This window comes from Camelina sativa, chromosome 15, assembly GCF_030686135.1.
Source record: "Camelina sativa cultivar CO46 ecotype springtype chromosome 15, ASM3068613v1".
In the NCBI taxonomy this organism is placed as follows: domain Eukaryota; kingdom Viridiplantae; phylum Streptophyta; class Magnoliopsida; order Brassicales; family Brassicaceae; genus Camelina; species Camelina sativa.
Genome location: NC_141894.1, coordinates 2,520,725 through 2,546,971, shown reverse-complemented (window position 1 = coordinate 2,546,971; position 26,247 = coordinate 2,520,725). Strand labels below are relative to the sequence as shown.

The 26,247-nt window shown below is 36.6% G+C and overlaps 7 protein-coding genes, 1 non-coding gene and 1 pseudogene across 14 annotated transcripts; 5 read left to right on the top strand and 4 right to left on the bottom strand.

The window, feature by feature from the left end:
* The first annotated feature begins 644 nt into the window (after positions 1–644).
* LOC104744799 (bifunctional 3-dehydroquinate dehydratase/shikimate dehydrogenase, chloroplastic) lies at positions 645–4,197 on the top strand. The gene is made up of 11 exons (XM_087488962.1): positions 645–1,105; positions 1,269–1,510; positions 1,639–1,744; positions 1,841–2,059; positions 2,144–2,490; positions 2,643–2,706; positions 2,818–2,926; positions 3,026–3,175; positions 3,341–3,489; positions 3,663–3,825; positions 3,908–4,197. Exons 1-11 carry the CDS (start codon positions 875–877, stop codon positions 3,946–3,948), a joined length of 1,821 nt encoding a protein of 606 aa, XP_087345088.1. The 5' UTR covers positions 645–874; the 3' UTR covers positions 3,949–4,197.
* Positions 4,198–4,419: 222 nt separating this feature from the next.
* On the top strand, positions 4,420–8,981 carry LOC104744798 (bifunctional 3-dehydroquinate dehydratase/shikimate dehydrogenase, chloroplastic). Of its 3 annotated transcripts, none has more exons than XM_010465903.3 (11): positions 4,420–5,146; positions 6,192–6,460; positions 6,558–6,663; positions 6,749–6,967; positions 7,049–7,395; positions 7,488–7,551; positions 7,660–7,771; positions 7,939–8,088; positions 8,178–8,326; positions 8,433–8,595; positions 8,773–8,981. In XM_010465903.3, exons 1-11 carry the CDS (start codon positions 4,973–4,975, stop codon positions 8,811–8,813), a joined length of 1,794 nt encoding a protein of 597 aa, XP_010464205.2. In that variant the 5' UTR covers positions 4,420–4,972; the 3' UTR covers positions 8,814–8,981. The 3 variants fall into 3 exon arrangements, 2 of the variants coding, with proteins under 2 accessions (XP_010464205.2, XP_087345089.1); XM_087488963.1 differs by having other exon boundaries at positions 4,888–5,146; positions 5,629–6,460; XR_015582477.1 differs by lacking the exon at positions 7,488–7,551 and having other exon boundaries at positions 4,436–5,146.
* A 64-nt stretch (positions 8,982–9,045) lies between these two features.
* LOC104744796 (uncharacterized) lies at positions 9,046–12,600 on the top strand. Of its 2 annotated transcripts, none has more exons than XM_019237396.2 (3): positions 9,046–9,357; positions 9,677–9,750; positions 10,183–12,600. In XM_019237396.2, the coding sequence occupies exon 3, from the start codon at positions 10,258–10,260 to the stop codon at positions 12,220–12,222; it is 1,965 nt and encodes a 654-aa protein (XP_019092941.1). In that variant the 5' UTR covers positions 9,046–9,357; positions 9,677–9,750; positions 10,183–10,257; the 3' UTR covers positions 12,223–12,600. The 2 variants fall into 2 exon arrangements, with proteins under 2 accessions (XP_019092941.1, XP_087345087.1); XM_087488961.1 differs by having other exon boundaries at positions 9,233–9,357; positions 10,186–12,600.
* A 177-nt stretch (positions 12,601–12,777) lies between these two features.
* On the top strand, positions 12,778–12,849 carry TRNAP-UGG (transfer RNA proline (anticodon UGG)). Its single transcript has one exon. It is a non-coding gene; the product is annotated as a tRNA-Pro (tRNA).
* An 84-nt stretch (positions 12,850–12,933) lies between these two features.
* LOC104744795 (uncharacterized) lies at positions 12,934–17,078 on the bottom strand. 2 transcript variants are annotated; one of them, XM_010465900.3, is made up of 8 exons: positions 16,011–17,078; positions 14,843–15,259; positions 14,581–14,704; positions 13,898–14,213; positions 13,750–13,822; positions 13,578–13,668; positions 13,395–13,474; positions 12,934–13,308 (listed from the first exon to the last, which is right to left on the bottom strand). In XM_010465900.3, the coding sequence occupies exons 1-8, from the start codon at positions 16,101–16,103 to the stop codon at positions 13,174–13,176; spliced, it is 1,329 nt and encodes a 442-aa protein (XP_010464202.1). In that variant the 5' UTR covers positions 16,104–17,078; the 3' UTR covers positions 12,934–13,173. The 2 variants fall into 2 exon arrangements, with proteins under 2 accessions (XP_010464202.1, XP_010464203.1); XM_010465901.3 differs by having other exon boundaries at positions 13,898–14,210; positions 16,011–16,602.
* Positions 17,079–17,894: 816 nt separating this feature from the next.
* LOC104744793 (uncharacterized) lies at positions 17,895–18,683 on the bottom strand. Of its 2 annotated transcripts, none has more exons than XM_019236549.2 (2): positions 18,565–18,683; positions 17,895–18,186 (listed from the first exon to the last, which is right to left on the bottom strand). In XM_019236549.2, exon 2 carries the CDS (start codon positions 18,182–18,184, stop codon positions 18,008–18,010), a length of 177 nt encoding a protein of 58 aa, XP_019092094.1. In that variant the 5' UTR covers positions 18,185–18,186; positions 18,565–18,683; the 3' UTR covers positions 17,895–18,007. The 2 variants fall into 2 exon arrangements, with proteins under 2 accessions (XP_019092094.1, XP_019092095.1); XM_019236550.2 differs by having other exon boundaries at positions 17,895–18,189; positions 18,565–18,628.
* A 35-nt stretch (positions 18,684–18,718) lies between these two features.
* On the top strand, positions 18,719–20,167 carry LOC104744794 (NADH dehydrogenase [ubiquinone] 1 alpha subcomplex subunit 8-A). The gene is made up of 3 exons (XM_010465899.3): positions 18,719–18,846; positions 18,934–19,160; positions 19,899–20,167. Exons 2-3 carry the CDS (start codon positions 18,967–18,969, stop codon positions 20,029–20,031), a joined length of 327 nt encoding a protein of 108 aa, XP_010464201.1. The 5' UTR covers positions 18,719–18,846; positions 18,934–18,966; the 3' UTR covers positions 20,032–20,167.
* A 2,262-nt stretch (positions 20,168–22,429) lies between these two features.
* On the bottom strand, positions 22,430–23,999 carry LOC147926219 (uncharacterized; annotated as a pseudogene). Its single transcript, XR_015582475.1, has 4 exons — positions 23,579–23,999; positions 23,229–23,408; positions 22,897–23,057; positions 22,430–22,778 (listed from the first exon to the last, which is right to left on the bottom strand). The product of XR_015582475.1 is annotated as an uncharacterized LOC147926219 (transcript).
* Positions 24,000–24,024: 25 nt separating this feature from the next.
* On the bottom strand, positions 24,025–26,199 carry LOC104744792 (prolyl 4-hydroxylase 2). Its single transcript, XM_010465897.3, has 7 exons — positions 25,891–26,199; positions 25,716–25,773; positions 25,514–25,618; positions 25,120–25,177; positions 24,800–24,975; positions 24,582–24,651; positions 24,025–24,494 (listed from the first exon to the last, which is right to left on the bottom strand). Exons 1-7 carry the CDS (start codon positions 26,025–26,027, stop codon positions 24,196–24,198), a joined length of 903 nt encoding a protein of 300 aa, XP_010464199.2. The 5' UTR covers positions 26,028–26,199; the 3' UTR covers positions 24,025–24,195.
* Between the last annotated feature and the right edge of the window lie 48 nt (positions 26,200–26,247).

Sequence of the window (26,247 nt, the reverse complement as noted above, 5' to 3'; positions counted from 1 at the left end):
TGTTGGATGTTCAAATAAGAAGTACAGTGTAAAGGGTTGTTCCAAACCAAATATTTTGTTGTCTTTTGTACCAAAGTTTGTTGGCGAGTAAAAAAATTAAAAAAGCTTTGTGGTGTGAGAATGTTTCTTTGGGGTTGCTGGTTTTAATGATATCTCTTTTTGAATGTGAGTGAGTTTGCTTAAAGGTTTTGTTTACTTTTTTAGATAGTGGTATCCATTATCCAATATCGGTAATTCGATTCGAAACCAGTCAAAAGAATACGTAATCAAACCGAACCAAATCAAATTTAATAGTTGTGAGATAATCAAAAGCTTTCGTTTGTGAACAACTGATATATAGAGAGAGAGAGACTAATGAGCCCGAACAATCACAAAAGCCCATTTTATATGCTTCTTTGGGCCCATGAAATGCGAAAACAAGCCGAGTTTTATATATACAGCATTGCATGCCCAACTGTTATAGTTATGGTACTGAATGCTCTACTGAGTTTACAGAGTTGAACCAACAAACCTTTAATTCTGAAACATCACACTCTAAACTTTTGTGACATTTCAAACATTCTTTTGAATTACATATTTTGAATTTTCTGATTACAAATTTTGAATTTTCTTATGAGGACTAACTTGATCGAAGCTGAAAAAACAAAGTTACATAAAAAGGAGAAATATCTGAATAAAAAATAGAATTATGTTTATCCACAAATGATCCATCACCACTAAGGCCTACACACCAACTCCGAAACTAGAAAAGCCACCTAACATTTATATTGCAGCGTATAAAAAAAACCAAAATTTAAGAATCTGTCAAAATATTTGCAAAAGAGGCAACCAAAGGGTCCCCGTTAGCTTTTTTTGTTTGACGTCTCTTCCCACAATGGCTGCTTCTTCTCGTCTCACCTACTCTCCGCGTCTCCTCTCTTCTAATCCACGACGCTCACCTACCTCCGCCGCCAACCTCAATTTCTCCGCCGCCGATTCTTCTCTCCGCTTCAAATCCAATACCTTCTCCGCCGAGTTCTTTTCCCTGCAAACCAGGAGTGTGCCGCTTCCCGTTTTGTTATCCGATCACCGGCGCCGGCGAAGCATGGAACCCTCCAACGTCTATGTTAGTTAAATCTTCTTCCTTTTTGATGTTCAATTAGAAGACTTTTGATGTTCAGATTTTGTTCTGCTCTGAGTTTGAAACTATATGTATAGAACTGAAAAGACGAAACTTTATCTAGAGTGTGGGAATTTATATCCTTGTTCTGTTCTGTGTGACCCTTTAGGTGGCTTCAAATTCCACGGAAGTGGAGATAGGAAGTCAAGAAATTGTGAAAAATCCGAGCTTGATTTGTGCTCCAGTGATGGCGGATTCAATAGATATGATGGTGCTTGAAACTTTCAAAGCACAGGAATTGGGTGCTGACTTGGTTGAAGTTCGATTAGATTGGCTTAAGGATTTCAACCCTCTTAAGGATCTTACTACCATTATAAAGAAATCTCCTCTGCCTACTCTATTCACCTACAGGTTTGTTTTGTGTGTTCAAAGCTTGACACTTTATTTAATGTTTGATATGGAACTTCCTGGTGGTGTCTTCTTTCCCTTTGTAGAGTAAAAGTTTTTTTTTTTTTTTGGTATTATGTTCTGCTTTTTAGGCCAAAATGGGAAGGTGGTCAATATGGAGGTGATGAGAAGGAGCGACAGGATGTGCTCCGGTTGGCCATGGAGTTGGGAGCTGATTACGTTGATGTTGAACTTCAGGTTAGCGTTGTATAAACTGATGAATTTTGGTATTCAGAAGGTGCTTTTGATGCTAGCTTATCAGTTTCTCTTTACTCTTATGTTCGCATTGTTAAGATTGCAACTGAGTTCATCAGATCGATTGAAGGAAAGAAGCCTGAGAATTTCAGAGTAATTGTTTCATCGCACAACTATGAGAATACCCCTTCCGTTGAAGATCTCAATGACCTTGTTGCAAGAATACAACAGACTGGAGCGGACATAGTGAAGATTGCTACTACTGCTGTGGACATCACAGATGTTGCTCGCATGTTCCATATAACCTCAAATGCTCAAGTAAGTGTCTTGCTTACCAGCATGAAGTAAATCAAGTGTTTGCCGACCTCTGAATGTGATTCCTTGTTGTCACACAAATCTCAGGTTCCCACAATTGGGCTTACTATGGGCGAAAGAGGTCTAATGTCTCGGATTCTTTGTTCCAAATTTGGTGGTTATTTGACCTTTGGCACCTTAGATTCTGGAAAAGTTTCTGCGCCAGGTCAACCAACGATCAAAGATCTGTTGGATCTTTACAACTTTAGAACAATTGGTCCTGACACAGAGGTGTATGGAATTATTGGCAAGCCTGTCAGTCACAGCAAATCACCTATTGTTCACAATCAAGCTTTCAAATCAGTTGGATTTAATGGAGTATATGTTCACTTGTTAGTTGATAATCTTGCAAACTTTCTCCAAGTATACTCAGCCGCTGGTTTCGCTGGATTCAGGTAAGCGATAACGGTGACAAATAAGTTATTCTCCAGAGTAAACAATTCTGAAGTAATGAACAGAATAGTCCACATTTTACTTTTACGTTTTAAGGTTTGCATGGGAATAGAATAATTTTTGGGTGAATGATATAAACTTGTTTTACCTGCAGCTGTACAATTCCTCACAAAGAAGCTGCGGTGGAATGTTGTGACGAGGTTGATCCATTGGCAAAGGTCTGGTTTCCTAATAATCACCAGATAATTTTGATAGTAACCCTAAGCACTAGCAGATAGAATATTTCATACTGTTTCACCCTGAATGTTTGATTTTTTATTATCTTACAGTCTATAGGAGCTGTGAACACTATACTAAGGAGAAAAAGCGACGGGAAGTTGTTGGGTTACAACACTGATTGTTTTGGTTCCATTTCTGCTATTGAGGATGGCCTACGAAGTAAGTTCTATGTTCACAGTTTCCATCTTTTTGTTGCTTCTCGTGGAAAAGTTTCGGTTTTTAGTAATGAAGCCTTTTTCTTTTGCTTTTATTTTTCAGGCTCAGGTGATCCAAGCAGTGACCCTTCCTCTTCTTCGCCATTAGCCGGTAAAACAGTAGTGGTTATTGGTGCTGGTGGAGCAGGCAAGGCACTTGCTTATGGTGCAAAAGAAAAGGGGGCCAAAGTTGTAATTGCTAATCGAACTTACGGTAAAATTACATTTCCTAAACTGGCGCTTTCCCCTTTAAATATAACTCTTGCCAGTCATGCTCAGCCTTGATAATACTCTTCATCTTATCACTTTTTAGCTGTCATGTTTGCGGTTGTAATTGATGATGTGGTTTTTTTGTCTGCCTGATGTTGTGTTTCTAAAGAACGAGCACTAGAACTCGCGGAAGCAATTGGAGGCAAAGCGTTATCTCTCGCGGATTTAGATAGCTTTCACCCAGAAGATGGCATGGTTTTGGCCAACACCACATCCATGGGTATGCAACCAAATGTTAGTGAGACTCCCATTTCCAAGGTAAGCTCTCCTTATAACAACTCTTTTCTAATGTTATCTATCGACAGCAAAGGAGCAAATATGTTATTTTCTGTTATGTAAAGAATAAATTCCGATCTTATCACCTGCAAACGCTCTTCAGATCTTTAATCTATAAGACACATCAGTAAGCTAGGTTGTCTTTGTTTCTGCAGCATGCATTGAAGCACTACGCATTGGTATTTGATGCGGTCTACACTCCTAGAATCACTCGGCTGTTACAAGAAGCAGACGAATGCGGAGCCATAACAGTCTCGGGCTCAGAGATGTTTGTCAGGCAGGCTTACGAGCAGTTTGAGATATTCACCGGTTTGCCTGGTAAGTGACTCGTATGAAACAAAACTCATGTCTTCTGTTCCATAAAACTTAAAACTGACTTTATGTTGAATTGTTTGTGTAGCTCCAAAGGAACTCTTCTGGCAGATCATGTCCAACTACTGAGACATACTTAAGTGTGTGTCTTGTGTGTCTGTGTGTATGTTCTTCTTCCAAGGGAACTCGATAGAATTGCCAATTGTATTTTCCGAGAGTGTCCTGTTTTTGAGGCGATAGCTGATTGTTACTGTGTAATCTTATCATGTAAAATCTAATACATCTCGCTAGAATCCGATACATGGCTAAGATTCTATATGTAATTCGCCACACTTCTACAAGCGTTAATATTTGATGAAAGTACAACAATACCTCCCATATCAGAATATTGTAATCTTTCTTAAATAATTCAACTTTTGTGACACTAATATGTATAGAATGAGAGGTGTTTTTGTTCTACCTTCTGAATGTGTTTTAAAAAAGAAAAGAAAAAATACACATGTGGTGGTTAAACAACTGCTTCTACCAATATGGACCTCACTAGAAAAAGCCAAAAAATACTAGAGCCACAAAAGATAAGGCTCGAAAGATGGCTGAGATACAACAAAACAAAGGCAGAGGATTAAACCAATCTCACTGGCAAATAACTCTTCCAACTACTCCGAATAACCTAAGTCTACAGAGTACAGTGTATTGGGAGGCGAAGCAGTTGGATTTCGTCACGCTTTGAGTAATGGAGATAGGCTCCTTTTGGTTCACGTGTCTCATTTGCCAAAAATATAAATGAGAGGTGTGTGTATACGTCTCTTGGCATTTGGAAAAATTAGTAGATTTTTTCCAACTAAAGTAAGCAATAAAGCAAACTTCTGGTAGACTGCAGTTCTTTTCTTTTTGATTATTATTCTCCTTTTCCATGAGGGTAAAACTAAAAAGTCTCTAGTAAAAGAAACAAAAAGACCAAACCGGCATATAATATTCTACAGTAAAAAAACAAAACTGTTAAGCCAACCACCATTTTAAGTCTATATATATATATAGCAATACCAAAAGACTACTAGTCTAATAATTGCAAACGACTGGGAAATAAACAAGACAAGAAGAAGAAGAAGAAGAAAAATAAGCTTCAAACTTGAGAAAGTTTGAAAAGAGCCGCATGGTCATTGGCTTGGGTTTTATGGCAGCTGCTTCAACTAGTGTGGTCTCCAACTTTCCTTCTTTGGTCACCGATCTTGCTGTCCGGTTCAGATCGAATGCCTTCTTCACCAAGAATCCACCGGTTTCCGTTGTGTTCTCAGGTCGTCGGAGTTTGAAACCAAACAATGCTTTTGTAAGTGACTAGCCTTGTTAATATACACAATAAATATGGTAGATCTAGTATGATTGTCGTTTACATATATATACAAATATATAGTATCTTACATATACAAAATAAGTGTACTTACGATATATATTTTTTCTTTCCGGACAATCGGTTAACCTAACATGGTCGAGTAAAGCCAGTTAGACTAAAAATTTGTCTTCACAATTCACAAACGAAATATATTATAATTAATCAAATTTGTTTCGAAAGATATAACCATCTCTAATCCATCTCTATACTCATTTCTGAAATAGAGTTTAGAGTTTGATTTGCTCTAACCCATCTCCATTTTCATATGCAAAATATAAATTTAAAATATGTTTATTATATTTTATATTTTACTTATAATTTACACTAAATAGATAAATTGGTTGGTGATGCTACCTAATTAGCTCTCTCAAGTAGGAGTAGGACATGTGGGAAACTTATTTAAGTACGGTGCATGTCAGGAACCCACCATTTTTTGGAAACACATGACAATAAGGGAAGCGTGAGGGCCATGCACCATCACGACTAAGCACTACCCTTTTTTTTTTTTTCACAGCGACCGAACACTATCTAGTGGCTGTGTTTTTTCCTCTAGCATAAAGAGAGCCAAAAATATAGTACCGTCGCAATAATTTTAAGGGTTGTTAATAAAAATGTTGTACATGTATTGTATTATTTAAAAAACTTTATACTTTACAATCTTTTTTTTAATCCTTTCAGTCAGTCCAATAAAAATCCTGCTAGCTTTGTTCAAAAAAAAAAAAAAAGTATAATACATTTAACATTATAAAGTCTCGAAAGTGATGGATTTGGGCAACTTGCTTGTCCTACAGGTTGTAAAGCAACTAAACAACTATGAACTTGTCAGTTTTGTCACTATCGTCATGAATATATGGATAGACTTTTTTATTCTACATAACCAAAGTACTCACAAATTTCGTTTTGAACACATTAGTTGGTTTGACACTACAACTGATATGACAAATCTAGATTGTGACTTTATATCTTGTTTGCAACGTGTAAGGTGGTTTCAAATTCCACGGAAGTGACGATCAGAAACAAAGAAAAAATGAAAATTCCAAGAACCAAAGAAACTGTGAAGAATCATAGTTTGATTTGTGTCCCCCTGATGGCGAACTCAATAGACAAAATGGTGACTGAAATGTTCAAAGCCCATGAATTGGGTGCGGACTTGGTGGAAATTCGATTGGACGCTCTAACAGTATTCAACCCTCTTGAGGATCTGAAAACCATTATACAACAATGTCCTCTACCAACTTTGTTCACCTACAGGTTTGTGTCATAGGACATTTAATGAATTATTATGGTTTGTTTGTGTGTACATGCATGATGCATTATGAGTAATGTTAATGTTCGTATGATGATCTAGACCAAAGTGGGAAGGTGGTCATTACGAAGGCAATGATAATGAACGACAAGATGTGCTACGCTTAGCTATGGAGTTAGGAGCTAATTATGTTGATATTGAATTTCAGGTCACATATTATAACTTAATAATTCCTCTTTTTTTTTGGATTGATGCTATAATAATTAATGAGTTTGACTTCTTCGTATGATAAGGTTGCAAGTGAGTTCATCAAATCGATTCATGGAAAGAAGCCTGAAAATTTTAAAGTCATTGTTTCATCGCACAACTATAAGGATACTCCTAGTGTTGAGGATCTCGAAGACCTTGTTGCAAGAATACAACAAACTGGAGCTGATATAGTAAAAATTGTTACGACTGCTGTTAACATCACAGATGTTGCTCGCGTTTTCCATATAACCTCAAATTCTCAAGTAAGTGCAATACATAATCTAGATAAAATTTGGATCTCTACCCGTTGCAAATATGGACTACTATCTCACTGAAACGTTCAGGTTCCCACAATTGGATTAGCTATGGGTGAAAGAGGTCTAATTTCTTGGATACTAAGTTCGAAATTTGGTGGATATTTGACATATGCCACTTTGGAGTCCGAAAAGATGAACGCACTTGGTCAACCAACGGTTAATGATCTGTTGGATCTTTACAACTTTAGAAAGATTGGTACTAAGACTAAAGTATATGGAGTTGTGGGAAATCCTATTAGTCACAGTAGATCACCTCTTATATACAATCGAGGTTTCAAAACAATTGGCTATGATGGAGTGTATATCCACATGTTAGCCGATAATATTGCTAGCTTTCTTGGAGCATACGCATCTCTTGATTTCGTTGGATTCAGGTACATAACCTTTTTTTTTTTTTATTGAAAAAATTACATATTTTCATTAAATATCCAAGAAAATTGAATAGAGCACTTGTGTTGACATGCAGCTGTGCAATTCCTTATAAGGAAGATGCATTGAAATGTTGTGATGAAGTTGATCCATTAGCAAAAGTATGATATGCTAATCATGACCTAAAATCATTATCATATAGCATATATATATATATATCATCATCGTCTTAGTAATATTGCTGAAATGCGTAGTGCATTATCTTATAGTCTGTAGGAGCTGTGAACACAATACGAAGGAGAGAAAGCGATGGAAAATTGTTGGGTTACAACACGGATTGTTATGGTGCTATTTCTGCTATTGAGGATGGCTTGCGTAGTAGTAAGTTCTCTGTTTTCATTAAATATTTACTATAGTTTTCGATGTGGGATTCTTTATCAAGTTATATATATATCCTTTTTTTTTTATTATCCGATGTGGGATTCTTTATGTAACTTCATTGAATATTCTCTCTTCTGGTGTGTTTTATTTTTGTTTGGTCCTTCCAGGCTTTGATGATCCGAGCAATGTTCCTTCCTTGTCGTCGCCATTAGCTGGTAAAACAGTAGTGATTATTGGTGCTGGTGGTGCAGGCAGGGCACTTGCTTATGGTGCAAAAGAAAAGGGAGCTAACGTTTTTATTGCTAATAGGACTTACGGTATAATTAAGCTTCATCAAGTACAAAATTTTCACTTTTAACATTATGTCATATTTTATCTTGACACTTCCTTTTTTTTTGTTTGGTAGAACGAGCCGTAGAACTAGCGGATTCAATTGGAGGCAAAGCCATATCGCTAGCGGATATAGATGATTTTCATCAGGAAGATGGGATGATTCTGGTCAACACCACATCAATGGGCATGCAGCCAAATGTCGATTTGACTCCCATTTCCAAGGTACATTTTTCGTATATGCCTTACCATTGTTGAAATCTTTTTGTGTTCTCTCTAGAGGCAAATTTAAAAAAACTAGAATATTTTCTTTGTTGATGGGATCGGATAGCATGCATTGAAGCACTATTCATTAGTATTTGATGCGGTCTATACTCCGAAGATGACGAGACTCTTACGAGAAGCAGAAGAATCAGGAGCCAAGATAGTCGTCGGTTCGGAGATGTTTGTCCGACAGGCGCTTGAGCAGTTCGAGCTTTTAACCGATTTGCCCGGTATGATCGATAGAGATCATAAAGATAGATATATAAAAAAAAAAAACAAAAAACATGTCTCGTTAAAAAAAAAGAAAAGGAAGCTGACTTTGCTAATCACATAAGCTAAAAATAAGAGATTCTTTTATTTTTTTTTCACCAATTATGATATAATATTGTGAATGTTGTTGTGTGCAGCTCCAGAGGAACTCTTCAGGCAAATCATGACAAAGTACTAGAAGAGATTTTGATGGCTGATTCAATAAATTTTGGTGAATGTGCGTTGTATGACATATACCACTGATTCAATATTTTACGAGAATGTGCGTTGTATGTTGTATCATATACCACTGAGTCACTAACAATGTAATAAATTAATTCAATAATTACAAATTTACAACAATAAACGACACTGAAACTACAATAAATCCCTTAAATTTATTTAAATCCAAATCTAACCCAAAATAATGTGCGAAAATTTGGTATATTTTCCCGGTTTATTTTTGTTATACAATACTGTAATAATTGAAAGAAAATTTTATTTGGCACGAAGGGTTTTTTTTGTTTCCCGCCAAAGCAAAAAAAAAAGAATTGGGGGAAAAAGAGGAATGACAATTTAACCCGCCAACTTGAAAAATGAATCAGTCTCGAAAAAAAACAAAAAGGGGTACTTCACTTACACACGTACTTTATAACTTGGTCATCAGTTTTATGTTTGAGTTTGTTTTCTTTTCCCGGCCAGACAAAATCTCTCTACACACCGTTTCGTCTTCCCTCGGCAAAGTAAGCTTCCTTTTTATTTACTTCTTCTTCTTCTTCTTCATGTTCCAGTACTGATTTGAAATCTCCGATCAGAATGATTAGGAATCTTTTAGGATCTGAATCTGACTCTTCACGTTGCGTTTGTTCCTTTTGTCTATTTTTTTTTTTTTTTTCTTTTCTTCTCCCAATTGTTTAGGATAAAACTGAGTGTAAATTTGCGAATCTCAATTCTAACAAAAGTTGGAGGGTTTATCTGCAATTAATTTAAAATACGTCATTTTCTTTTTCTTTCAATTAACCCCAAAACTTAATCAAATCTATTGGGGATGGGCTTTTCCAGTTTCACATCAGAGAGACGTCGTGAACTTTAGTCGGAATCCTCCTTCCTCTCCGCCGTTCGGTTAACTCCCGCCAGTAAGTTTCTCAAAATATTCTCCATTGAGTAAATTCGTTAAATCGTCAGATCCTCTAAATATATTATAATTTTGGGGGGATTGATTCCTCCTCTGTTTCATTCGCCGCCGGTATCGCCGTGTTCGAATATTTCAATTCCACGATGAATTCGTCGTTTAACTCTCGTTTTGTTTTAATTCTCCTCTGATTTTATCACTTCTGACTTGAAATGGTATCTCTAGAGAACGTAAGACACATGTCTAGGGTTTCTAATTTTTTTTTTTTTTTAATTTGGGTTTCCTTCAATCCTCTCCTCTTATGTTACAGTAAGGAACGTTTTCTCTGATTTACGTGCATCCATGTTTTGGTTTTGCAATTATACTATAGTTTGTAGTTTGTATATAGCACAAGGATCTCTAATTGAAACAAGTTTGATCTCATTTTATTATGTAGCAGGATCAGAGCAGGGGTCATTTACATCACTCTCTCGGGTTTGGGGGTTTCTATGATACTTATGCTTGATTGATTATGAGTATCAATAGAGATGAGGCTCTTAGAGCCAAAGATTTAGCGGAGGGTTTGATGAAAAAGACTGATTTTACTGCTGCACGTAAGCTTGCTTTGAAGGCTCAAAAAATGGATGCCAGCCTTGATAACATATCTCGTATGATTATGGTCTGTGATGTTCACTGTGCTGCAACGGAGAAGTTGTTTGGCACTGAGATGGATTGGTACGGTATACTTCAGGTTGAGCAGAGCGCTGATGATGTTATCCTCAAGAGACAGTACAAGAGGCTTGCGCTTCTTCTCCACCCTGATAAAAACAAGCTCCCTGGTGCTGAATCTGCTTTTAAATTGATTGGTGACGCTCAGAGGATACTTTTGGACAAAGAGAAAAGGAAGCTTCATGACGTTAAACGCAGAAGTTGGAGAAAGCCTGCACCTGGACCACCGTATAGAACCCAACAGGTGCCGAATTATAACACACAGCCTGTGTTCCGGGCAAGCGTTAATAACAGGAATATCTTCACTGAATTGAGACCTGAAAACGGCCATCCTTACCAGAAAGCTCATGCCCAACCAGCTTCTTTCGGTCACCGTGCAACCTTTTGGACATCTTGTGCCTTCTGCCCGGCGAGGTGGGAATATAGTCGGGAATATGTCAACAAGGAAGTCACTTGTGCGTCTTGTAAAAAACAGTTCACTTCTTATGAAATATCTTCGCAGAATGCACCACCAGGGAAAGGATCATATCAGACTACATCCTTCCCGCAACAGAACAAATTTCCAGACCAAAAGGCTTACAGTGAACCGCAAAAAGGCGAGTTTCCAAAGCGTCCAGAACATCCTCCCAAAGTTTCCTCTACAAAGGCGAGTTTTCCTATGCCGGGCTCTACTGCAAAAAACACTGGGAAGAGGAAGAGAAAGAATATAATTGAATGTAGTGAAAGCTCTGATAGTGAAAGTAGCAGTGAGTCAGAAGATGATGTGGTCAATGATACTGTGGCAGCACGAGATTTGGGGTCCAAAGGAGGAGAGAAGCCTCGGAGGTCAGTCCGTAGCAAGCAGAAGGTTTCCTATAACGAGAATCTGAGTGATGATGATGTAGACTTAGTACCTGAAAACGGTGAAGAGAAAGAAGAGGAAAAGCAGATGCATGAGGAGCATAGCTCAACTGAGAGAATAAACACGGAAGAGAAGATAAAAGAAGACCCGGTGGAAACCCCTGCTGGTGCGAGTGGTTCAGAGGACGATTTGAGTTCAGAGAGTGGAGCACAACCAAATTTGATAAACTATGATGATCCTGATTTTAGTGACTTCGATAAGTTGAGGGAAAAAAGCTGTTTTCAAGTCGGCCAGATGTGGGCTGTTTATGATGAAGACGAGGGAATGCCTAGATTTTATGCTATCATAAGAAAAGTAACAACTCCTGATTTCATGATTAAGTACGTATGGTTAGAGGTAGACCAAGATGAAGAGAATGAAAGACCAAATTTACCTGTCTCTGTTGGTAAGTTTGAAGTAGGGAATATGGAAGAGACGAAGGAGTGTTCCATTTTCTCACATTTGGTCCGCAGCACAACAAGAGTCAGGGGTCGAAAGTTTAAAGTATTCCCAAAGAAAGGAGAAATATGGGCCCTTTTCAAGAACTGGGACATCAAATGGTCGGCTGAAGCAGTTTCTCCTCTTAAGTACGAGTATGAATTTGTTGAGATACTGTCTGATCATGTAGAGGGAGCCACGGTATCAGTTGGGTTCTTGTCTAAAGTGAAAGGCTTTAAATGTGTTTTCTGTCCAATGCCAAAGGATGAATCAAACACTTTTGAGATTCCACCTCATGAGTTCTGTAGGTTCTCACACAGTATTCCGTCATTCAGATTAAATGGAACAGAAGGAATAGGCGTAACCGAGGGTTGGTATGAGCTTGATCCAGCTGCTTTACCGGTCTCTGTCTCTCAAAATCTATCAAGAGAAGAAGCAGCTCAAGACTAAGACCATCAATCTCCACCTTCAGGATATGCCTCTTGATATTATCTCAATCAGAGGCTCTGTTGTGTTCATGAATTGCTAAAGTCACGATTTTTGGAGCCTGTTTTATTTTGTTCAGGCGTACGTACAGGTTTACTGACAAGGGAAACCAAAGCTCCTCAAGAGGCGTCGATAAGCTTGATCCCTCTTTGTTGTTTTGTGACATGATCAAGTCATGATTCTGGTGGGCGATTGTTTTTTTTTTTTTTTTTTGTCTAGCTCTTGCGTTTTCCTTCTTCTGGTTCAGTCGGACTTAAAACTTAACTAGCATTTGTCTCTATACTCCATTGTTGCTAGAGTAAGAAACTGTTGAATTAAATTGTTGAAAACCCTTTTTGGTCATATTGTGCTTCTACTATTAACTTTTCACTTGTAAAATAGAGCGTCAGTTGAAATTTCTGTTTTTAAGCTCAGATAGCTTCCGACCAAAAAAAAGCTCAGATAGCTAACGCAAACATTTGTTACATACATATTAAAACGAGTTTTGTAATACACTTATTCGTCTATATTAGAACAAAAGGGCATTTGGTCTAGTGGTATGATTCTCGCTTTGGGTGCGAGAGGTCCCGAGTTCGATTCTCGGAATGCCCCTTTTTGTTTTACCTAAAACCTCTCTGTTTTGTACTCACATATTTTGTTGTTCTCGAACCTTTGGATTTTAATCCAGAAAAGAAAAAGGAAAAAATAGATCACATACATTACTCTTTTCATCTGATACACAATGTCATCCCTTTCACAAATTTTCATCGTGCCCTGGCAAAACACACTTTTAGGGGCCACAAAAAAGAAACTTCAGTAACATGTTCGAAGAAGAGCGTGTACATATATACATTTTACAGGTTACTGCTGGATCAGGTGAATCTCCTCATCAACAACTTCTTCTTCCATAGTACATACAAACTCAAAAAAGAGATTTCATGCTGGGCTTGAGTTTTCTGCAATGCGTACACGCCAAGTAAAATAATGAAGGTACAACGAGTTTACGCACACAGCTATCCCAAAACCAAGAATTCCTGCAAAAAGTATAGAATAGATCGCAGATAGTCTAACCTGAAACAAAGAGATTGGGAAAATGTAATGATCTTCATGTATCAATAATGAAATGAGGAAAACCGATAAGTGAGAGTATTGCTTACTGTAGCATATAATATGTGAACCAACATGCCCACAAGCGCAAACTCAAGTGCTGCGTATGTCCATATGTATTCTCTGATGGCTGCAGAGTCAGATTATGAAAAGAAGCGTTCTTAATTTTGTTGGCAAAAAAAAGGAAAGAGAGAGAGAGACTTAAGAGTTTCTGAGGCAGTGGTTCTGTGTACCGAGGACAATGGCAAAAACAGATGCTAAAAGGCCTAACGTAAGTGAAAATGGTGCCGCTATGTAGATAGCTTGCTTGTTCAAGTCCCGAATCTACCAAAAAACATCAATTTTTTTGGTCAATGCCTTTCACAACAAAGTCAATCAAAACACAGAATATGTTTCAGTGGCTACCAGTAATTGCTCGAGGAAGAAGAAGTAACAGACTGTGCTGATTAGTACTAGCACCACAAACTCTTGCCAAGCACTGCACCAAACCATTCGGTGATCAGTTGTGTAATTTTTCCAAGAATGGTCAAAGAAAGAAGAATCTTGAAGTTACCTAACGGTTTGTGACTGCATATTCGGTTGACTGCGATCACGCCTGTGGTTTAGTTGATTAGTTGTGGGCACACGAACCAATGTAACTGGTAAGTTCTGGACTTCTTGTCTACAGACGTCACAGGTTCTTGTTCCCTTTGTACTAAACCACTTCATGGCACACGCTTCATGAACAAGTCTGAGATCACCTTTGCAGCTGCATTCCATTTTTAAAGTATTATTTTCTTCGCACACGTCTAGACAGATCCTGCACACTGCTTCTTCTTCGGGAATTTCTTCATCAGTTTCTTCAGGAGGAACAGGAGAGATAGGATCTGCTAAACATGGAGGAACAGAGATCTTATTCAGTATACACATAGCATCTAAACGAAGAAAGTTTTAAGTTTCTTTCTAATTCTCAAACAGAAAAAATCGCTGAACCAACCATTTGATTATGCACATTATTGATTAAACGTTGATATCCCCTACACTAAAAAACACTGCATATGAACCAATCAAACCCTCGTATCTTCATCATCCATACCTCAAGTCTGTATCTTTTGATTCAATGAGAATTCAAAAAGAAAATAAGGCTCCATGTTTAAGGGAGAATTAGCATTGATTGTTCCAGTCACTGCCTAAACTCAACTTTCAAATGAGAACTTGGGAAAAGATCTGATGCTAACACCTGTTAGAAACATGTACCTGCACTAGTTTCACTGGCAACACGGGCTTTGTGGTTGTCGAAAGAGATGGATCGCACAATCACTTTGTTTCTTCTTCCGGGCATAGACAAGGACCTTGGAACTGCTGGACAAACATAATCTTTCTGCAACAAAATCCAATCTTTAGTACTTCCAGCTCCATTTTGGACAAGAAAGGAGATTCCTTGAGTGAATTTTAACATATTTACGCATATTACAATTGACATAACACAGAGGACTATAATGTAAATAGAATAACTCACATTAGGCGGTTCACCAGGCATCCCAGCTGAAACCTGTGTAGATACCACAGGAGACAATTTTGCGGCATGTCTACTAGGAAGTGACAAGCATCTTTTCCAATAAGGCGACGTTGTTGAAGTGGGAGTAGTGGGCTTTTGCACAGTTTCCATGAGCCCGGGAGATAGGAGGGAGCTTCTCTCGCTTTCGGTTTGAGAAGAAACTTTCTTTTTCAAGCTTAAATTCCGCAAGATTCCTCTAGGTGAGGAAGTAGTACCAGATTTGAATGAACTAGTGGACTTCAGTGAGCTCTTTGGGTTACGGCCGCTACCGAATGGAATAGGTCTTGGCGGTATTTGTATAGAAAGATCCAAATGAGTTTCACTGGATTGAGAGCTGGGGACATCTTCAGTAGACTTTTCTTTAACCTGATGATCACCCTGTAAGCATTTTATTCACACAAGTCAAAGGTTCAGGTCTTCCTCTTACACAAATTAAACAATAAGAAAAAAATGATCACAAACATTTATAACACATAAAAGAGACATACAACAACATTATCGATTTGAATCTAGATGGTTAAACAGAATCACACAAGCTATCTCTACATACCTCCAAATTTTGAGAAAAAAACAGTATAGTATGTCAATAATAAGGGACAAGAAAAGCTTTGTAGTAACCAGTAACTGCAAGATCTAAACAATGGATTTGTACTCGTATATGCAACAGAAAAAAAGCTGAAAAGTTACTTGTTTATGTATAAAACAATCCCAAGTGGCTCAAGCTTGTTCTCTTAATAATAAAATCAAAAGCAGATTCTGTACCTAACAAGTGATTCATGTCGTTGATCAAAATCCAAGATTCCACAAAAGGAAGAGAAAATAAATAGAAAGAAAAAGCCAAAAGATAACATCTTTGAATGAAAATAAACCCTGGAGTTTAAAAGACATGTAGTTTCCTGGATAATCAAACCGTACCAAGCAATCACAAAGAACAACAACAACAACCAAAACTTAGAAACAAGAGAAAACCCAGATACGTTTTCAAGCGATTCTTGCAGATACACATGTTATATGAGGAATAAAGCTTTCAGATTTACCTTTTGTAATCTGATTATCTAAAAAACCCAGAAAAGAAAGAAAGCAAATTAGGGAGAGACGACAAAGGTCAGATTGTTGGAATAGGGGTTACCTGAGAAGAAGGATGAAGAGAAGAAGAAGAGGAAGAAGAATCACCAACGACGATTATAGAAACTCCGGGTTGTTGAGCTGCCGAATCTTGCATCTTCCTCGAACCAAAATTTATCTAAACCGATTTAATTCTAATTCTATATCGTATCAAATTACGATATCAAATCCGCTCGACAAATATTCTGAGAGACTGTGTGTGTGTGTGTGAGAGAGAGAGAGAAGCAAATCTGTATATAGTATATGAAATTATGAATAATACTATAATAATAATATGATGAAAATAATTGTGCTTTTATTTAATACTTAGTAATTTTTACGACTGACATGACATGTAGTATTATTATTACTTTATTTGTTCACTTATACTATAAACTATACGTACGTTGTCTTTGTCTTCATTTATTACTGTTCTTTAATTTTTCCATAATCGTTTTTTTGTTGTTGTTGTCAAATCTCTATAATCGTATTTGAGATATGCAAATATAAATCGACAAAGAAGAATAGAAGATGAAGAAGGAATCATATTCTTGTCGTTGAATTTTTTGACGAAGAAAATTCAACGTTACGGCCTACGGGTCCGCTCATGTTAACTTGTCCGATATTGCCGTCACTTTCTTGGAAAATATAATATAATCATTCTCTTCTTAGTTCACCACTTTACGCACTGAATTAACAAGTAGTAATGTGATGATAAAAAAGTACTATTATCATAAACATAGATAAATTGGATTTGAAAGGACGCATACCTTTCTAAAAAAAATACTTGCAAAGTAAGAATGTAAAAGCTACTTTGTTAAACGATAAAAGGAAAAAATAAATACTTTTTTTAAGTTTAGGTTGCTAAACTTTATTCTTTATATACTAAACAAAATACACAAGATGATCTTTAAGATAATGGCGTCTTTAATTAATACCTCACCAGATTTTTTCTTCTATCTCCTTCCTTCCTGCGTAAATATACCACGTGCTTCTATCATACTCTTCTTCCTCTGCCAAGAAACTCATAATGCGGTTTGGTGGGTTCTGTTTTAAAGTTCATGAATATATTAATTTAGTGATTTGTATCTGTATTGTTCTTGTGTTCCCATTCATATATATACTTAAACATGCATATATGTCATGGACGGATGTTTTTGTTTTATATGAATGTGTGTAAGAGCATTTAAAACATTTTGATTGTTACCACAAAATTTAATTAGCAAACCTTTTAATCATCTCCTCTTAAACAACATGATAACTTTTGATAGTCAAAGCTATAATTCCAAAACTACATATCAAAACATTTTAATATGACAAACATTATAAAATCATCATTATCGTCTTTTTACGCGTATAATATATTCATATTTTATACATAGATTTTAATTTAATAGTCGTTAGTTTCTGCAGCGCGTATTTTTTTTATGTATTTACAAAACGATAGATAGTGTGAAATGCGATGTTGATGTACATCCCCAAAGAGAAGTGTGTATGTGTTCATTGAATCTTCTTAAAATGGAAGAAAAATTCGATTTGACATCCAAAATTTGGCTTAGTCATCTCAAGTCAAAGTCATGACCTAACATAAAAGAGATACGGTGGGTCGATTAGGAACAAGACCGGTTATGCATTTAGGCATACATCTAAGGTAGAGACATTTTTTTTAGCTTTCCTTGAAAAGGCCAAACAATTCTTTAACGTTTTGTAGGAAAACAAGACACAAAGATCTCCAATTGTTAGGCTTTTGTTTGGTGATTCTTTTAGGCAGCCATAAGAGTGGTCGGATTATGCAGACATATGGAAACTACTAAAGTTATATAGGTCGTCGGGTAAGCAACTTGTAGAAGTAGGAGGATCTAACAAATATCGTGCTCTCGTTGGAATTATTAAAATTTGATAACAATACTAATCAAACTGCACTTAATTATGTTTTTAGAGAATTCAACAAACAGTTTCGATACAAGTTCTAAATTGTAACAAGAATGATAGCATAAACAAGCAAGCATGTTTTGTGTGTCATCACTTCATTTTCTGCTCAGTGAAGAGGACATGACGATTAACACGAGGATCGTACTTACGGAACTCGAGCTTCTCAAGAAGTCCCTTGGTACTCTTCCTCTTGACATAGAAGAATCCAGTCCCAGCTGCTGAAACTAGACGGATGAACATGAACGTCTTCTTCCTCTTGTCACCCATATCTACTTTAGAAAAACACAACAAGTATGAGAATGTCGTCACATTACAGAGATTGCATTAGGACGAACTAAAAAAACCCTCGAAACTGATGAAAACAGAGGGACCAAAAACGTATAAAGTTCTCATTTTTTAGCTTATAATATGAAAAATGCTCTCAACAAATACTTAGAAACGAGGACAAAAACAGATCTGGTGAAGCTAGAGATGAGAAAAAGTGAAAAACTAAGCGGAGAAACAGATCTAACACCTAAGAATTTAGATATCTCAGCTCCAATTCATCAAATTACAACACGATTAACAAACTGGAAGAACCCTTTTCGGAGGAGATGAAATGAGATCTTCGAAATCAAAATCGAAGAAGCTAGAATGATTAAGCGTACCTGAGAAATCGAAATCGACGGAGTCCGAAACTAATCTCGCCGACGAAGATGACGGGGTGATAGATAAACCCTAGAAACGAGTGATTGGGGTTTTCTGTTTTGTTTTAACCAAAAAAGGCTTTTAAATTAAGCCCAATACCGGCCCATTAAAGCCAGATGAAAAACGCAGCGTTTTTGTTGTTGTTCTTCTTCTTCTTCTTCTTCTTCTTCTTCTTCGCTTTAATTGTTTGTTCTCTCTCTCAGTGGAGAAGAAGAAGACTCGAGTCATCATCTGCAATAAAGGTGAGATAACGTTTCGTTATTTATCGAATTTTCATTTTGGAATTCGAAGTTTTGATTCTCAATTTTGGGTTATATACAAATCTATAGATATAGGGATTTGTTGGGAAAAATCTTAGAGCTATGGAGGCGAATGCGGCGGTGGACGGAACGGGGAATCCGATCCCGACATCGGCGGTTTTAACAGCGTCGGCGAAGCATATTGGAATCAGGTGTATGCAAGAAAACATGGCGTTCTTGAAATGCAAGAAGAACGATCCTAACCCAGAGAAGTGTCTCGAGAAGGGTCGTGAAGTCACTCGCTGTGTTCTTGGCCTGTACGTATCCTAACTTCTTATTTCTCGTTTCAATTTCTCTGTAAGCTCTTAAAATTGATGAGGGTTGTGGATAATGCCAAACATTGTAGATTTAGGGATTCTGATCATAGAGTTTGAGAAAGGAGTAGTAGTCTTTAGACTTGTTTTGATGTGGTTTAACAGTGTTTTTAAGGTCCAGGAACATAAGAACATTTCCTAGAACTTGGCAAGTCTTTGTTACATTATGACCTCCCTAGGAGGATCCTTTGTTTCCGTAGCTTGAAATTGAACTCAAAAGCTTTTAGAACTAGCCATTTGTTTAGTTAGTATCTAAGGAAGGTGTTGTTTGACTCGTTGTGTAGTGATCAGTGATAATATCTGAGAGTTCACTTACTTTGTTCAAACCATAGGATAGGACGATGATGCATTGTCTATAACAAGATCTGAACTTGAGTATTTTGCAATGGTGGACTAGTTTGTTCTTAAAACTGGTGAAAATGATATTAGCAGGATCCTTTGTTTCCGTAGCTTGTAATTGAACTCAAAAGCCTTTAAAACTAGCCATTTGTTTAGTAGTATCTCGGACTAGGAAGCTGTTGTATGACTCGTTGTGTAGTGAGTGATAATATCTTGAGAGATCACTTACTTTGTTCAAACCATAGGACGGTGATGCATTGTCTATAACAAGATCTGAACTTGAGTAGTTTGCAATTGTGGACTAGTTTGTTCTTAAAAACTGGTGAAAATGATAATTTGCAGGCTGAAGGATCTTCACCAGAGATGCCCCAAGGAGATGGATGCTTACGTTGGATGCATGTATTATTACACCAACGAGTTTGATTTGTGTAGGAAAGAGCAAGAAGCCTTCGAAAAAGCGTGTCCGTTGAAATGAGAAGTCAAGTTTATTGTCTCCTAACTAATAATAAGCAATTGTTTTATTTTCAGTCTTGAGCTTTACTCTAATGATCACACTCTTCCATCGCTGCTTCGTTTCCTTTTCTGGTAGTGCGAAGACCATTATTAAATCATGTCTTGTGTTTCTTAATTATCTTAAAACATGACCGAGTTAATTTGTAGAGGCATTTGACTCTCTTCAGGTAGACATCTTGGTTATTTATTATGCGCCAAAATGTAAACAAGGCTTCTCATAAATTTATACATATAGGAAATACTGATTTTTAAAATTCAATTTGACGCTAAAATATATCCAATGATTGTAACGGGTGTTTAACGGAGCGATGAATATGGATATACTTTAGCGTCAAATTCTCTTCAAATTGAATTTAGCGTCAAATTATCTTCTAAAAAAACGAACGCGTATTACTTAAATTTCTCCAAATTGGAATGCAATCTATGAAACCAAGTGAAAAAAATCTCTACTAATAAAGCTAATTAAACTTCTACAATACATCAATTGTATGAAGATTTGTTGTTTTTGCAATGATGAACAACAATGTGCAGAAAGAAGAAGAAGATACTTAACAAAAGAATTCCAATCTTTGTACAGATTTTGATGTGTTTCAAATCCACAAAATAACCCTCAATAAAGAGGTCAAGAACTTCATAAGAGAGGACAATGACAACAACAAGAATAAAATTTAGGAGTATCAATGTTTTATTCATATTTAAGCACATAAGTTATATATATATATATATATATATATATATTAATGAATAAAAATACATAATTTAATTAAATTTATCGGGTTGTTGTTTTTAGGAATTTGGTGACATAAGTGAGATACTCAAAGATTGGAGAGATATTGTGTTTATAATTAGACCAGTATTAAACCAAAAAGCTGGTACATTGTTTTCCTTGGATACCTCAGCTATTTGTTGGGCTATTGTTTTCGCGCGATTACTAAAAGTTTGGTGTGTCAACGGCTATGGTAGAATTACCATTGAAGATGATACAAGATGTTTAATTAGTATTTTATCTAGTAATATAGGATATGTGTTAAAATACAAACCAATATCCTACGTTAAAATATTATAAACTAAGTGGGTTTGGAAAGTTATACAACTTAAACTTTCTTTTAGAAACATACAATTGGTTTGTTTAGTCTTTGTGCATTATTATAGCTTACAACCATATGTAAGTCTAGAAACTAAATTTTTTTGACACCTTGTTTCTAGGAAAACTTAGGGCTCTTAATTCTTATAGGACTCAGATTTTGTGGAAGTTTTAAGCCTCCTGGTAGTGAAGAAGAAGCTTGATATGCCTCATTTTCGGAATATTAGACTATTTTTCTCCGAGGGAATTAACTTGTTTTTATGTAAAAGTTAATTAGGATTGGTAATTGAAAATTATGTTTCAGTTTGCTTCAAAATTGTTGATCAAAGGTTGATTGCATATTCTTAAAATTGGTGCATGATGATGATGCATCAGGTGTCCCTTAGAGGCGCCAGCAGTGGAGAGATATCACGGGATGCTTTGCTTGCTAAAGTGTCTCAAGAGAGGGAGCTACGCAGTTATGCAAGACGTGCTAATGCTGCAGCTATTTATATTCAGGTACCTCTTTCTGTTGGCTTTTGCTGAACAGGTGAACTTAAATTAAACCCGTCGCTATCGACCTATCGTTAAAAGATCTCTTTAGTTGTTTGTTCATATAGTGAAATTAGTAGGAGAACGTTTTGTGCAGTGATTGTTGGTATTGGAAGAAGTGGCTAAACTTGGTGTCATCATTTCCAGTACATTTTTAGGATTATTCTGAGTTGGAATTTAAGGATGTCGTTTTTGGTTTAACGAGACTTTATCTCAGCTATATAGACGAAGGCATAACCTTACTTACATCATTTTCCAATACTTATAGAGAGTTTGGAGGTCTTATATTGTGAGAAAGAAGGCAGCTATAGAGATCCAAGAGGAGTGGGAGATTTTACTGAGTTGCTGTTCTGATGCACTGACCAAGAGTTGGGTATCAAGCACAGTATTGAGACCGTTCCTCTTCTTTATCAGATCTTTGTCTATCCAACATCAAAAGATACAGTCAAGAGATATACACTGCATCCAAACTTGCTTTAAGATTCTATTGGAAAGCATCAACTCTAATAGTATGCTTTTTTTTTTTTCTTTAGAATATTTGGGAAAAATGCAAGGCAAATCATATTAATGTATTAATGTTTTATTATGTTTTGTATGTTTGAAAATTAATAAAAATAGAATATTTTTTAATTTTATAAAATCTTAAATGTTTACACATTTATACCACTTCTATTCTATTTAAAATTTTAAAATTTTAAAAACCAATATTTTAAAAAATAAGAGACCCAAAATAAGAACCTACCAATAAAAGAGAAAATTTTATCTAAGAGATCATGAGTTTTTATATTCCAAACAGTACACAATTAATTCATAAAAAATTTAAGAACTCTCCTTATATGAACCCCCAATAAACTTGCTATTAGTTGTTAGTTTTTACAATAAATCAAATAGAGAGTACCCTTATAATTTTGGAGTTGGTCTACAAAATATGGCGTGAGCTTTACGTTGCCAAACCTTCTTCTCCGTCTTAGCTTGATATTCCACAAGATCTCCATCGGGAGACTCTCTAGCCATGAAAGTGATATGTACAACTTGAATCCGGTCACCCTAGTCAGAATAGCCCTCACAATCGATTCACAAGTCACACTCGATCCCTACCATTATTATCCCCACAAAAAATACTAATAATTAGTTGATCAAATATAGGCAAAATTGTGTATCACATAAATATTGAGAATCTTACATAAATCAATTACCCAATTATATACGTACCTTGATTTTATTGTATATATCTTTCCAGAGCCAAATCTACCATGGTTTGCACGTATTCACGGCCTGTAATCCTATATCTCCAAAAGGGTTCATCAAGAATAACCTGAGAGAAGTAGTCTAGCTAGTTTCCCAGAGTAGCTTTCTCCATCCACGTAGAAACCCTGAGCACAATCATAAATTTGAAACTTATAAATCTCAGAGTCTTAAAAACTTGGCCAAATTAAGAGTCACACCATTTATCCAAAATCCATAGTTGACTAGTTGCTGATTGATGAATAAGTCATGCATGAAACTAATCAAAGAAGTAGCTAGAATATATAGCATAGAAAGACCTTGCTCCGGTACATATGAGGTCTATATATAGACGCATTTTTTCAATTTCCCTCTTCGTAATCCAAATTATCCGGGGGCTTGAACTCTTCGTCATCCAAACTATCTACATCCCATTCTTGGTCACTTTCGCGGCCGGACCCGTCACTTAACTCACAACCACTGGAAGAATCAGAATCGTCCTGTATAACTACAGATTAATTATGTTAACAATGCTGCATATGGATATATCATAGATAAAAATCACAAGAATGTAGGAAGAGCAAACTGAAATATTGAATTCTCATGATATAACTTTTTTTTTTTTTTTCTCAAGATACACTAAGTAGTTTGTTAAAAGAAGCATACATACATTGGATTGATACATCTGAAGTAGGTATCGACGCGTTTTCATAGCTTCCTCGTCGTTGGGATCAAACTTCTTTTTAGGTTTGTATCCTTCCCCCTCGTCGAAACTATCCACGTCCCATTCTTGGCCTTTCTCACGGCTGGACACGTCATCCTCCTCCTCATCATCGCCACCGTCTTGTTCTTCTTCTTGTTCGTTGTTTTCGCCATCATCGAAAGAAGAATCCAGCGGGATGGAATCATCTGCCTTGCGCTTCTTAGATTGATTCTCCTCCTCAGAGATCTCCATCATCATCATCATCCGCCTTGTTCAATTTGGGATCCATTTCTATTTGAGTAATCAAACCCTAGAATGAGATCTCTCCCTAACCTGAATCGAATCGTCGAGTTTTTTTTTTTTTTTTTTGTTTTGGGATTTTAAAGCAGTGAGTTAAAATTATATCCCTGGAATACCATATAATACCATCACTTATTACGATTGTGCCATCCCTCAACTGTATCAAGTGATACATTTTAACAAACAGTTCAGGTTCAGAAACAAGAAATGGAAAAAACGAAGCTTTAGATCAAGAAAAAAACAAAACAGAGAGAAAAGGAGATATATAGTCAACTCCTCTTCTTTTAACAAGCTTTACAGCTACGTCTGCACATCCCAGGGAGTTCAGGGGTTCCAACCATATACTCTGGGTTCTTTGCGCATTCTCCAAGCACTGCCCATCTCTCACAGCTCTCGTTTACGTCCGTACATTTACCGTCGTCATGACTCACAATCTTATCGAATGAGTCCACGTGGATCCACTTTGTAGCCGACCATTTCTCGCCTTCTATCACTGGACAACCTCCGTGAAGGCTAAAGGGGTCTGGGATTGCGTCTTGGTTGAGGTTGAAGAACAACAGTGCATTCCCTTTCTTTGGTTTCACTAAAACAACATTTACCAAAAGAAATTTAAATACATAGTTCAAAAACATTCCAAGACACTTAATGATTCTTTCTTTTCATAACTCACCAGCGATTCCTTTCTTTGCACAATCAGAAAGATCGTCTTTGTTCTCAGAAAGGGAGCGGCGAGAAAATTCCTGCGCAGAAATATTCATGAGAATGATAGGGGAACTAAAGACCTATTTGTCCCATGTAGATATAGAACCAATACATACAGAGTAGGCAGCCATTGTGGACAATGTAAGCTGAAACTGATGGTTTTTTTCTTTTCTGAAAGAAACAAACCTGTGCATCGGGGAAAACAGTTTCTCCACCCTTTGTGACATTGGATAGATACAAGAGAACAGTTGCTATGCGGTGTCCACCACGGGCAATATTGACTTTGTCGTGAAAGTAATCAAAGTGAGCGTCATATTTCTGGCCGTGCTCATATCTTAGTACTTGAAGGTCTTCTCCATTCTCTGTGACCACAAAAGTGAACAACTTAGAAACAATAAAGACTACCCTCTGATTAAACCTTTCAAAGAAGAGTTAAGGTTCCTTGTCACTTGATCTTCTGAAACAGAGAGATCACTATTAAAACCATTCAGCTTGTTTTAAGTTACCTTTTGGGAGGAATGTCCATGTTGAGAGCTTGTCCTCAATACCGGAAACGATAGGATCCTGTGGATACAACAAAGAAGATTGTAACCATTACAATGATATGGGTCATCTCTTCCTGTTAACAACTAAGTACCATTCATCATCCACGATTGGTCATCATATACTTGGGGTTCTAAATTTCTAGTTCCATCAGATCTTGAGGGATTTGACTAAATTGATCCGTTAGTATCAGAAAACAACACCAGAGATTCAAAGTTGTTGAAGTCAAATGTCATAAATCAGAAATAAGATCAAGGCCAATCTATAAGAGATTCAATGAGATCTCTCTTGTGTCCAATTGATTGTGAGACCGAGCAATGTAAGAGATGGAAGCGATAATAAAAATAAAAATTGCACCTTTCCTTTGGAGATAAACGTGCCGGAGCTGGTACGAACGTCACTGACTTGACTCTCGCCATTATCGTTATCAGCAACCGCAGATCTCTGCAGATTCTCTTTCGCCTTTTCCCCCAAAAACACAACCAAAATCAAATACTCAAAATTAGCACATTTAAAAGAAAAAAGTTTCCAAATTGAGCTCAAACCCAAATTCACTCACAAGAGAGATTAGATGATCACATTCCAAGTCCGTCAAAAAACCTTCATACACATATGCCCTGAAGAAACAAACACACCAATTTATTTTAACAATTCAACAGTTTGAAAGTTCAAAGTTCCCAAATTTACTTAAGGGTTTTGCTACATGTCTCACTAAGAGGGAGAAAAAAACAAACCTGGGCTTCGAAGAAACCTGTTTGACTTTAGAAGGGTTGATGATAGAACTTGGAGAACTAATCAGAGAAGTGGAAGATTGAAGCAAAACGAGAAAGATAGCAACGAACAACAACAATCCGAGATTAGACATTGACATTAGTAATCAATCAATCAATCGCTTGAATCCAGATGATCGAGATCGAGATCGAGGAAACTAGTCTCCAGGGAAAATTGAAAGAGGGAAAAAAAAAAATGTCAACGGTCATGAAAAGTTGATGTTCTACCTAAAAGATGGCTAACGCGAGATGGCGACAACATGCGCACGTTCTTCGGAATCATAACAATTATTTATAATCCAATGATAAAGCCCATTTTCT

Bases quoted from the DNA above. Each gene is read 5' to 3' on its own strand.
- LOC104744799 (XM_087488962.1), top strand. From the start codon at position 875: ATGGCTGCTTCTTCTCGTCTCACCTACTCTCCGCGTCTCCTCTCTTCT. The intron at 2,060-2,143 runs GTAAGTGTCTTG...CACAAATCTCAG, and splicing joins ATATAACCTCAAATGCTCAA to GTTCCCACAATTGGGCTTAC. The intron at 2,491-2,642 runs GTAAGCGATAAC...TTTTACCTGCAG, and splicing joins GCTGGTTTCGCTGGATTCAG to CTGTACAATTCCTCACAAAG.
- LOC104744798 (XM_010465903.3), top strand. From the start codon at position 4,973: ATGGTCATTGGCTTGGGTTTTATGGCAGCTGCTTCAACTAGTGTGGTC. The intron at 5,147-6,191 runs GTAAGTGACTAG...GCAACGTGTAAG, and splicing joins TGAAACCAAACAATGCTTTT to GTGGTTTCAAATTCCACGGA. The intron at 8,089-8,177 runs GTATAATTAAGC...TTTGTTTGGTAG, and splicing joins TATTGCTAATAGGACTTACG to AACGAGCCGTAGAACTAGCG.
- LOC104744796 (XM_019237396.2), top strand. From the start codon at position 10,258: ATGAGTATCAATAGAGATGAGGCTCTTAGAGCCAAAGATTTAGCGGAG.
- LOC104744795 (XM_010465900.3), bottom strand. From the start codon at position 16,103: ATGCAAGATTCGGCAGCTCAACAACCCGGAGTTTCTATAATCGTCGTT. The intron at 15,260-16,010 runs GTAACCCCTATT...AAATGCTTACAG, and splicing joins CTCTTCATCCTTCTTCTCAG to GGTGATCATCAGGTTAAAGA. The intron at 13,669-13,749 runs GTAGCCACTGAA...GTTTTTTGGTAG, and splicing joins TCTTCCTCGAGCAATTACTG to ATTCGGGACTTGAACAAGCA.
- LOC104744793 (XM_019236549.2), bottom strand. From the start codon at position 18,184: ATGGGTGACAAGAGGAAGAAGACGTTCATGTTCATCCGTCTAGTTTCA.
- LOC104744794 (XM_010465899.3), top strand. From the start codon at position 18,967: ATGGAGGCGAATGCGGCGGTGGACGGAACGGGGAATCCGATCCCGACA. The intron at 19,161-19,898 runs GTACGTATCCTA...GATAATTTGCAG, and splicing joins ACTCGCTGTGTTCTTGGCCT to GCTGAAGGATCTTCACCAGA.
- LOC104744792 (XM_010465897.3), bottom strand. From the start codon at position 26,027: ATGTCAATGTCTAATCTCGGATTGTTGTTGTTCGTTGCTATCTTTCTC. The intron at 25,774-25,890 runs GTTTGTTTTTTT...TTGTTTCTTCAG, and splicing joins CAGGTTTCTTCGAAGCCCAG to GGCATATGTGTATGAAGGTT. The intron at 25,178-25,513 runs GTGCAATTTTTA...TTGTATCCACAG, and splicing joins CGTTTATCTCCAAAGGAAAG to GATCCTATCGTTTCCGGTAT.